Source organism: Pleurodeles waltl, chromosome 3_1 (genome assembly GCF_031143425.1).
Source record: "Pleurodeles waltl isolate 20211129_DDA chromosome 3_1, aPleWal1.hap1.20221129, whole genome shotgun sequence".
Classification (NCBI taxonomy): Eukaryota; Metazoa; Chordata; class Amphibia; order Caudata; family Salamandridae; genus Pleurodeles; species Pleurodeles waltl.
This window is the reverse complement of record NC_090440.1, coordinates 1,947,454,388-1,947,466,518: the sequence shown is the minus strand read 5'-3', so window position 1 is coordinate 1,947,466,518 and position 12,131 is coordinate 1,947,454,388. Positions and strand designations below refer to the sequence as shown.

The 12,131-nt window shown below is 48.8% G+C and overlaps 1 protein-coding gene across 3 annotated transcripts in view; it reads right to left on the bottom strand.

Moving 5' to 3' along the window:
- ANKRD13B (ankyrin repeat domain 13B) overlaps window positions 1–11,902 on the bottom strand; it is a 353,565-nt gene extending 341,663 nt beyond the window's left edge. Inside the window, exon 1 of one of the 3 annotated variants that reach the window (XM_069226255.1) lies at window positions 11,508–11,902. In XM_069226255.1, coding sequence (XP_069082356.1) covers window positions 11,508–11,615 — 108 coding nt within the window. In that variant the 5' untranslated portion in view covers window positions 11,616–11,902. The remainder of the gene's footprint in view (window positions 1–11,507) is intronic. The other 2 variants (XM_069226253.1, XM_069226254.1) reach the window with 2 other exon arrangements.
- Window positions 11,903–12,131: the final 229 nt, after the last annotated feature.

Here is a 12,131-nt window from a genome sequence, read left to right as displayed (position 1 = left end):
CTTTCCAGCAAATTTTCACTATTTGTGATTACAGGGAGCCTCAGACAAAACTTGAACTTGGGACTTGATGAAAGGTGGTTGTTATTAAGAAAAAGGAAAAATCGTTCATCCGATAGTCTTCTGGCTTTTGTTCTTTGCTTCATTTAAAAACGATTACGTTATATTTTAAAGAAGGACTTAAGGAAGTGCAGTCATTTATCACAGTTTTAGAGAACAGGCAGAATGGATTTGCTCAGCATTTGTGAGACCTTTGGAAATGATAGTTCCAAGTAGCGCAAATAGGATCAGCTGTTTTCAGAAACAAAAGTAGATATGGTGACCCTGGTTAAGAACTTTCTCTTCTCTACAAATGTTATTCCCCCCATGGAGGTAAATTTGCTGACATTTTATAGAAAAATCTGTAAGAACATTTGCTTTCTTGAAGGATGATTCATGTTAACACAAGAGGCCAGATCACAAAACATTTTTGACTGATGCTATTTCATGTCATTTGTGGTAAGTTAAGCAGTGTTTGCTCCAAACACCCTACACCACCGTATTACAAAAACAGAGTTATGCAGGTGGTAATATGTGACATGAACTTTTTTGCACATTTGTTGTGTGACATTTTGTCCTTAAGGGGGTGTGATCTATTGTTTTATGTGCTGTTGTGTATTCTTGTGCTGCATTATCGCAATTGTATTCTGATCCGTAGTGATGTGCCCAGTTATGCTTTAATTATGTTATGTTGCCATTGTGTATGTTAATGCTTTATGTGCAGTTGTTTACTTTTGAGATATCAGCAAATGCTGCTACATTTCCAGCCAAATGCAGCATTTACTTTGAAAGTTTCTGTGGCAGGCAGCTGTAAACCAAAATCTAAACTGGTAAAATAGGGCTGCCCCAGCTCTTCACCTACTTAGGATACTAGTCAGCCCCAAACTGTGGCAGAGGCTGAGTCTAAAGTTAGCTTTATGTGATACTCCGCCGTAGACTTACCTTTCACAGAGGTCACTTTATAAGTACGCCCCCAAAAGAGTTGGACTTTCTGTCACAGTACTAAATATATGACCCTAGCACGAGACTTTTAATTTAATTGACACAAATACTGTAAGGAGGTGTCCCTGGGCACTTTTTCAGAAGAGTTTCAAACGAAGTGTTGCTTGTTAAGGGAATTTCCATCTTCGGTTACAGGCATGTCCGTGAATGCAACACTGTATTTTATTTTAATTAAACATTTTCTAAACTCCTCACATAAGCTTAAAGGCATTTTAGCGATGTGCAGTGACATAATGTAACAAAGGGGAACTACAGCCAAAGGAACCAACAGTGAGAATTGAAACTGTTTCTACATAGACAAAAGCACAGGCCAGAGTTGTAGGCCATCAAATAGTAGAGAAACCAAGGAGTATACAATTTCGGCCTAAGAAATCCAAGAAATGTTTGATTAAACTCAAAAATCAGCTGTGCAGTCTTAACTCCCCTGCCTAGATACTGCTGATGACATCACACATAACACAATTGATGACACTGCCAAAGGCGCCTGCAGTGACATCGTGCCAAGAACTTGGTAACATCTCTAATGGTCCAGCAACCAACTTCTGTATCAGAAAGGGGCGACAATTGAGGAACCCCAGTTGGAGATGGAATGTCCACAAATGATTATGTCATGGGTGACATCCTGAGCAATAGATTTGTGGATGAGGGCGTCTAAGTTCACATAGTTATCTTAAAAATGTTCACACTGAGAATGGTAGACGCATTGTATTCCGTTATATGTGCATTGTATTCCGTTATATGTGCATTGTACTACTTGTTTGTTGTAGTGTAACAGAATATATATTTTTTTTTTTAAGTACTCACACTACCACGCTAACATTAGTGGAAACCGCAAAAGTTCACACAACAAATTTGACACTATGCACAGAGCTATGTTATATGGTTCGGTTAGGTTACTTATTTGTAAAGAGAATTACACAAACCATAAAGTTGTTTCAAATTACATAGATGGAGAAGAAAGACTAGCATCTAGAAAAAAAGGGGGAAAAGTCGGCTGGGACATGGGAAGCCTTGAGGATAGAGTGGATGAAGTGGTTCTCCCCAAAACACTAATAGCACACCAAAGAAAATGAAAATGAGCTTTGACAAGCTGGTCTTAGGAGACAGATAGCGAAGATGCAGCACGTGAGATACTGGTGAGGGCGCAGCGGAAATAAAAAATGAAGAGGAACACTGTAAAAATTAGTATCAGTAGCAGGTTTACTGGTGATATCAGGTGATCCTCCAATTGCAACTCCAAAGGTGTCTCACACTGAAGTGAACTTGAGAGCATCTTCTGGCATGCAACAATTCATACTATGTTAGCTGCTGGGCCTTATGCAAAGATGCTGGGTAGAATGTCTGGCACCAAGGGGGAATAAGTGAATACATTAATACTGGGCTCAAGTTTACTGGTGATGTCAGGAGATCCTTCAATTGGAATTCCGAAGGTGTCACACACTGAGGCGAACTTGCGAGCATCTTCTTGCAAGCAGAAATTCACACTATGTTAACTGCTGGGCCTTGCGTAAAGATTCTGAGGAGAAAGTCTGGCACCAAGGGGCAATGCTGATTAAATTACTACTGGACCAATCAATAGTGGACCGGGGTTTGACAACGGAAATGGGCAGAAGATTCTAACTGCACAAAAAGCAGCAAACCTACAAATGCAAAAATGCAAAATACGACAGGCTAGACTGGCATTTGCATACATGGGCAAAACATAATGTCATTGAAGGTCATTAGTCCTACACTGACCTATCATTCAAACATCTAAATTTTTAATATAGACTGAATACAATTTAAGGGCATTCCATTGAGAAAGAGTGTAGAGAGCAGCGTCTACTGTGCCTCTCACAAGACCTATGATTAATTGATAAACAAACATACACATCTGTTGTCTTCAGCATACTTAGCAGAAGAAGAGGAGTAAGTTTGCTTGTCGAAGAATATTAGGCCCTCTGAAAGGATCAATTTTATGAAATGATCTAATGTGTGTTTTCTCTTTTATAGTCAGATGTTCAAAGCTCTGTTCGATGCATTACAAAGAGGATTTCAAGTTTGCCTTTCTGACCAAAACAGTTTAATTTTGAAAAACTTCTAATATTGGGAAATGTGATCATACAATTTACTTAGGATGCAGCAGAGATACTCCTCATACTCCCCACAGATATTTTCCAGTTGATTTATAAGCTGTGCCCCTGCAAACTGCTCTCACAGTATTTCTGAGCTTCTTCTAATTGCCTCGAATATCACTACAATGATCCTAGCACTGCATAGAACCTGTACGTCGAACTACTAATGAGTCAACCACATTTTTATATAACACAATGTTCCACGTCCACATCAATATATAGGCTGCATAAGCGCAATGACCCTCACTCTAAGCCCAGCCTGCCCCTTCTTCCTAGCACTTACCCCACGTTTTATCTTATAACTAACGATAATCTTAACACTTAGCTAACCCTAAAAAGTACATTCAACAGCACAATAAACCTAACTGTATCCATTACCCTAAGCCTAACCCTAGGACTACCATTAATCCTAGATATAACCTTAAACTTAACCTTATTATTTACACTACACACATGCTGTGTCTTGTCTAATCCTAAAACTGAAGTTTATCTCTCCTCCCAAGATTACGTCTTGTGTAATGTAATCTGGTGTTCGTGTAAAGCACTCTATCACCCTTGGGCAAAGTTCGTGCTATATAAAAACTGCAAAAAAAAACAAAAAACTAAATCTACATCTTACCCTAAACCTCAATTTAACACTATACATAAATCTAAGCTTAAGCCTAACCCTCAGTGTAACACTAACCACAACCCATACCGTACCCATAACCTTAAGCTTCAACCTGCGCTGGAATCTTCCTCTAGTCCTTCCCTTAACCCTGACAATAAATCTACTCTTAAACCTTACCCTATCTCTGCTTCCTAGTATGACCCTAACACTACCTAACTGCTCCATATTCACAGTGTGGATGCAGCCGTATCTATGCAGTGTATGTACATACTGTGAGTTGTATGTAGTGGTGTCTACATAATGGCCAGGGCCACTGGATTAATGACATTTTAGCGGCTGAGTTGTTTTGTGTATAATTATGTATTGCCTGCAAATACAATATAATCTATCATCTGCTACACAATTTGCAAATTTTAACAAGTTATAACGGATCAAAAGTTACTAAAAACGTGGCAACATGTGCTGCTGAGCAGTGGGGGGCCTGTTGCAAAGGTTTACTGGCCCCCTTTTTTGTTTCTTATTGCCGTATTTTGGTGTTAAACTGGTATTGAAGTGAAATCTTTGCGCAGACATGAATTACCTGTTTGAAAATGGCAAAATAAACAGGTAATAGTATCACAACATGTGTTGCATTTTGCAGCAAAATCAACCTTTTCTCGCCGCACAATTTAGTCAACCATGCCGCATAATTTGCCCCTCCCTAGCGTATGTTTCCAGCAGCCGTGATAATGGTATTATTTGAATTTTATGTAATGGGATTGCACTGTGAATGGCCGTTAGACCCATAAACAGCTACCCTTGAGAAGTGTTTCTGAAAACCTGTAGCTATTTAGACACCAGATTGCAAAACTCCAGCCTTAAGCGCACCTCCTGCATTTGGAGAAATAACTTGAGTGAGACAAGTCCATCCACAACGGACTGCGGCAGTTTGCAAAGGCTGCAGCCAACCCTCTGAACTGTCTCTCGGTGCAGATAAAGAGGTGATCCCGCCACTCGGGAGAAGAGATAAGAGTCCTTCTGACATAGCGGCCATTACAGCGCAGCTCAACCCTTTTAATCCCTCTGCAGCCCCCACGAGCCCCACGGAGGCAGATAATAAAGTATTTATACCATCGAGGAACCTGGTCAAGAGGGCGGAGCCCGGTGAGAGGGCGGGCACTCTGTCTAGCGCCCGTGAGGGGGATGCCAGACCAAGGCGCGAGGAGGCCAAGCTCCCAAACCTCAGGTAACTAAGCAATCAACATCACAAACCATGTATATTCAGCAACACAAGATAACAAAAATATATGTTCGTTGTCACCGTGGGTTTTCTCACAATAACATATACATTATTTCATAGATTGCAGGCGGGGGAGCATCGCAGCCCCCTCAGGACAGTGTGGTGTAGGGAGGTGCCCAGCCCTCCAGGGCGGCCCCAACATTTCAAGGTACCCCATTCAGCCCAAAGTGAATGATACCTGGGAGACTCAGGGGCCCGTGGGGTTTCTCACAATTACATATACAAGATGTCATAGATTGCAGGCGGGGGAGTATCACAGCCCCCTCGGGACACTGGTGTAGGAAGGTGCCCAACCCTCCAGGGGGCCCCAACATTTCAATGTACCCCATTCAGCCCAAAGTGAATGAATACCTGTGATACTCAGGGACCCTTCATCATTTTGTGTTACGCTCACTGATTGCAGGAAACAATTTTCGTTTTCAAAGTACATTTTAGTAAAAAAAAAAATTGTCAAAACTTAAGACACTGTTTTTACAGACGCTCGAGGTAGGTAAAGTCTTGCGCCCTTCAGCCCTTCAAGTTGCTGAGCGCTGAGGTACTCGCCCCAGCGACCCGCCCTACATCAAACCAGAACCTGCCCGCCCTCCATGCCAGCGAGACAGCGGGCCCCTCGGCGCCTGGTAGGGCGATGCGTCCTTCACACACATCCAGAGACCCAAAAACCAAATAACAGGAAAGCGGCACTCTCACAGACACTCGCTCTCCGCCGCCCAGCGGAGTCGGACTGACCTATAGGGCACTCAGGCAGCGGCGGAGGGGCTGGTCTGACAGCGGTGTGTGGGCCTGTGTTTTAGCAGTTTGTGGGCCGATTTTATGGTCTGGTTTTCACTGTTGATTCCCAGTTACCACAAAATATCACTTGCAGTAATCACAAATGCATGAAGTCTGCCATATCTCTCACAACACACATAAATCCTGTCTTTACAAGTGAAAAACTGGCCTGATATACAAATGTGAGCCACTTTTTGGCTACAGGAGACCACTTTATTTGTAGTACCCGAGCCTATTTTATGTCCCAGTTCGACCCTGCCACCCACCTTCACCAGCTGTTCGCACAGCCTCTCCTTCAAGCTGCTCTAGAGCAGGCACCAGCCCTCCCCACTCCGCGCCCAGCTTGCTCTACACTAGACACGCGTCCGACATAGCTGTGCAGCCGGGCATGCCAGACGGCTCTATACCACACACCCTCCACCCCGGCTGGGCACCCAGCCTCTCCTTCTAACCGTGCTGCACCAGACATCAACCCACCCAAGCTGTGCACCCAGCTTGCGCTACACTAGACACCCGTCCAACAGAACTGTGCACCTAGAGCGTTATGTAGAATGCTCTACGCCACCCACCCACAGTAGATCTACACTCAGCCTGTGATATAGGCAGCAGTACACCAGACACCAGCCCACCCAAGCTGTGCATCCACCTTACTCTACACTAGACACCCGTCCAACAGAACTGTGCACCTAGAGGGTCATGTAGAATGCTCTACGCCACCCACCCACAGTATCTCAGCCTCGGATACAGACAGCACTACACCAGATACCAGCCCACCCAAGCTATGCGTCCAGCTTACTCTACACTAGACACCCACCCAACAGAGCTGTGCACCGAGAATGTCATGTAGAATGCTCTATGCCACCCACCCACAGTATCTCAGCCTCGGATACAGACAGCACTACACCAGATACCAGCCCATCCAACCTATGCATCCAGCTTACTCTACACTAGACACCCACCCAACAGAGCTGTGCACCTAGAGTGCCATATAGAATGCTCTACGCCACCCACCCACAGTAGATCTACAATCAGCCTGTGATACAGGCAGCAGTACACCCGACACCAGCCCACCCAAGCTGTGCACCCAGCTTACTCTACACTAGACACCCACCCAACAGATCTGTGCACCTAGAGTGTCATATAGAATGCTTTATGCCACCCACCCAACCATACGTCACTGATACAGGCAGCTCTGCACCAGACACACCCACCAGCTGCTCACCCAGCCTCTCCTCCAAACTGCTCTACACCAGAAACCAGCCTTCCCCCACTGTGAGCCCAGCTGCAGTGGTTCCCAACCTGAGGTCCGGAGACCCCTGGGGGTCAGCAAAACCTCCTCCCGGGGTCCATGACTGCTTAGAAAATTAAATAATATGAACAGATTAATAAACTGTATATAAATGAAGTGGCTAGATATGCAATTGAAAGTTTTAAAACTTAATGTAAATGTCAAGGAATTCTAAATGGAAGGCTAAAAATTGCATTAGTATCCTCAAATTGATTCATGAGAACAATGCAGGTGCATCAAACAGATTATAGCATGGACAATGTGTGGTTTCAATTGAATTTAGAAAAGCAGCAACTTTCCAATTAAAAATCATTTTTTATTTTTCGTTATTTATATTTGTTTGCAAATTAAAATGTGGCATCATTTGTGTATATGTTTGATAAATGCTTGTTTCAGTACTATTTTGTGTATTGTTTTGCATTTCAAATCATCAGTACTGTTTAGGCCAGGGTCCCCGGCTTCCAGTAACGACTCAGTTTGGGGTTCCCAGGTTCCAATAATGATCCAGGGGGGTTCCTGGGTTCCAGTAATGATGAAGTGGGGGTCCACAGAATTCAAAAGGTTGGGAACCACTGCTCTACACTAGACACCCGCCCAACATAGCTTTGCATCGAGCGTGTCAGACTCCTCTACACCAGACAACCACTCACCCCAGCTGAATGCACCCAACCTCTCCTTCAAACTGCTGTACACCAGACACCCTTCCCAACTGTGCGTCCAGCCGTTTTTTTAAACTGCTCTACACCAGATGCCCACAACACCTATACAGCCAGAGTGCCATATAGACTCCTCTGTTTCAGGCACCCATCCTCCTAATCATCCTCTCCTTCAAACTGCTCTACACCAGACTAGCTCAGCGTCCAACGTGTCATACAGATTGCTCTACACCAGATGCCCACCCAACCCAGCGGGTCATACCGACCGCTCTACACCAGATACCCCTCCACCTCAGCTCAGTACCAAGCCTTTCCTTTAAACTGTTCTAAACCAGACACACAACCCAACTGAGCACCTAACCTTTCTTTCAAACATTGTGCTACACAGACTGGTCTAGACCACATGCCCGCCCTCCCCAAGCTGTGCAACTGTGCTATACAGACACCAACCCAAACCACCTGTTCACCCGGCCTCTATCTTCAAACTGCTGTACACCAGACACACACCCACCTCACACGACCGCAGCCGTGGACTCAGCGTTTCACTTGCACTCAGACTGCAGCTGCACACCCAGACTCAGACCCACCCCAGGTCAGCTGTGGGCCCAGCGTACCACTGAATCTGCACCAGACACCCACCCGCCCCAGGTCATCTGTGGACCAGCATGTCACTGGCTCTACAACAGGCACCCATCCATTGGCAGCTGTGGACCAGTGCGTCACTGGCTCTACACCAGACACCTATCCACCCCAGGTAAGTTGTGCACCCAGCGTGTCACTGGCTCTACACCAGACACCCACCCACCCCAGGTCAGCTGCGAATCCAGTGTGTCACTGGCTCTACACCAGACACCTACCCACCCCAGGTCAGATGTGGACCCAGCATGTCACTGGTTCTACCCCAGACAACAAGTCACCCACTGCAGGTCATCTTTAGGCCCAGAGTGTCATTGGCTCTACACCAGACACCCACCCACCCCAGGTAAGCTGTGGACCCATCGTGTTACTAGCTCTACACCAGACAACAGGTCACCCACGGCGGGTCATCTGTGGACCTAGGGTGTCACTGGCTCTACACTGAACACCCACCCACCTCAGCTGTGGACCAAGCGTTTTGCTGACTCTGCATCGGACACCCACCACAGGTCAGCTGTGGACCCAGCTTGTCACTGGTTCTACACCAGACACCCACCCCAGGCCAGCTGTGGCCCAAGAGTGTCACTGGCTCTACACTGTCACCCACCCCATGTCAGCTGTGGACCCAGCATGTCACTGGCTCTACACCAGACACACACACACCCCATGTCAGCTGTGGACCCAGCATGTCACTGGCTCTACACCAGACACACACACACCCAAGGGCAGCTGTGGAGCCAGCGTGTCACTGGGTTTACACCAGAAGCCCGAATCTAACACCCACCCATCTGAGTTGTGCATGAAGCCCTCATGCAGAGCACCTCTAAACCTCACACCGACCCACACCAGTGGTGCACAGATCCTGCCATACTATCATACGGAGCAGGCCTACGCTAGGCAGTCACCCAGGGTGTTTAAGCAACTCCTCAAAGGGTCAGCTGCACTTGGGCACACGTCTGCACACAGCACCATACACTGCCCTTCTCTGTTACTCACTCCACAGACTGCAGCTGCACACCCAGACCCTCAAACCAACGTTGTACCAGATACGTACCCCCAAGATGAGCCCAGCGGCGGCCATTAGCAGGCTCTACATCGGACATCCACGCACCCTTGCTTTGCACCGAGGTATCAATCACGCCAGTACCACACCCACCACAGATGCACTGAGCTCCGCACGTATAGCAACACTGCATTCAGCATCCACACACCACATCTTGTTAGCCAGACCCTCACACAGGCCCTTTATACACCAAATGCCATCCACTCTTAGATGTCTGCCCGGCCCCTAGAGCACAATGGATCTGCGCCCACCTGTGCACGTGCGTTCAGAAGGGCAGACTCTATACCCACCCACCCTTGCACAGTGCCAGACCCAGGACGGAATCCCAACACCGCAGCTGTGACTGTTCACAGCCTCTGATACAGGCCAGCGCTACGCCAGGCACCCACCAAGCCCGGCTGTGCTCACTCTCACAGACAGGCCAGCTCTACCCCAGGCACCCACCAGGCCCGACTGTGCCCAGACTCACAGATAGGCCAGCGCTACGCCAGGCACCCACCAGGCCCGGCTGTGCACAGTCCCACAGACAGGCCAGCGCTACGCCAAGCACCCACCAAGCCCGGCTGTGCTCACTCTCACAGACAGGCCAGCTCTACGCCAGGCACCCACCAGGCCCGGCTGTGCCCAGACTCACAGATAGGCCAGCGCTACGCCAGGCACCCACCAGGCCCGGCTGTGCACAGTCTCTCAGGCAGGCCAGCTCTACGCCAGGTACCCACCAAGCCCGGCTGTGCACACTCTCACAGACAGGCCAGCGCTACGCCAGGCACCCACCAAGCCCGGCTGTGCTCACTCTCACAGACAGGCCAGCTCTACGCCAGGTACCCATCAAGCCCGGCTGTGCACACTCTCACAGACAGGTCAGCTCTACGCCGAAACACCGCCACAGCAGCTGTGCACGCGGAACCTTGTGCACACCAGAAAATGACGTTTCACCCAGCTCACTTCTGCAGAGACACACCCACCCACCCGAGAACCTAGTTTCTCATCTAACCATAGCCACATGAGACAACCTATTGACGCAGTCTTTGGTCTAGTTAGATCTGCAGCAGACATCTAACAGTGAAACTAGTCTCTCGTCTAACCAGATACCCAGCCATCGTGCCCCTAGTATTTCATCTAGCCATATATACAGCAGACGTAAACCTAGTTTCTCGTCTTGCCAGATCTACAGCAGTCATGCACCCACCCACCTGTGCACGGCGTCTTTCATCTAGCCAGATATATAGCACACACACACACACAGAGGACCTAGTCTCTCATCTAGCCAGACCCACAGCAGACAACCTCTGAACCTAGTCTTTCCTGTAGTCAGAGCTACAGCAGACACCCCCCCCCCACCCATGCGCCTAGTCTTTCATCTATCCAGATCCACAGCAGATACCCTCATACCCGTGAACCTAGTATTTAATCTAGCCAGATATACAACAGACACACACTCACCCAAGAACCTAATCCCACATCTGGCCAGATCTAGAGCAGACATGCACCCACCCACCCACCCACCCGTGCACCGGGTCTTTAATCTAGCCAGATACAGCAGACACCCACTCATCCGTGAACCTAGCATCTCATCTAGCCTGATCCACAACAGACACACCAGTGCACCCAGCCTCACACCCAGAACAGCTCTAACACCAGCCACCCTGCTCTGTTTGACAATCCGGCTCCGTGTATACCCAGCCCAGATCTGCACCAAGGCATGTCTTGAGAACCTCCGCCAGCCTCTGCCTCACCCAGGCCATGCCCACATCCTCACCGCCACCCACGGGCACGGAAGCACCGTTAGTGTATTCACCCCATGACTTTATGCACCAGCTCCAACCCCCTTCCTCCCCTCCCGTCCATGCCTTCACAGCTATGCCTTTTACACCTGGGCTCTTCACACACCACGCCCTACCCTCACCCCGTTGTTTTTATTTTCTTTTATCACTTTACCACCCCAATCCGCTCCACCTTTGCGCTCACTCACCCTGGTAAGTATTCCCCCGTCTCTTCCCACAACCCCCCGTGCCTTACGGCCGCGCCCCGCCCTCCCCTGCTCTCACCCACCTGCCGCGCGCTGAGCTCTTTCTCCAGCTCCAGGGGTCGGTTCCTCCAGACCAGGTGATGCAGCGGGAACCTGCTGCTGTCCGGAGCCTTCCCGGAGCCCAGCATCATCCCTGGAACATGCCGGGCCCGCCTCCTCCAGCCCCGGAGACAACCATCCGGCCGACGGGAAGAGGGGCGGGGGGCGCTGCGGGGAGGAGGAGACTGGAGACCGGCGACAGAGACTGCAGGGGACGGGAGGAAAGACTGAAGGCAGAGGAGAGAGGGCGGAGAGCTGAGAGCGAGTGCCAAGCTGCAGGGTGGAGGGCAGAGGGATGGGCTGGGAGGGGTGAGAGTAAAAGGGAGTAGGGGAGGTGAGAGTCTGCAGGGGCTGAGAGGGAAGCTGCAAGGTGGAAGGAGGAGGAGACCTCAGAGAGGGTGCAGGAGGGACGGGGTATACCTGAGAGAAAGATGGAGAGAGGTGATAGACTGGAGGGGAAGAGCGGCTGCAGGAAGGAGAGGGCGGGAGGGGTGCTGGGAAGAGAATACTGTGGAGAATGGAGGGGAGGAGGCCAGCTCCGGGGAAGACAGGGGCTGGGTTTGCTGGGATAGTTTCAGACACAGAACAGGGGGCGTAGCAACCAACAA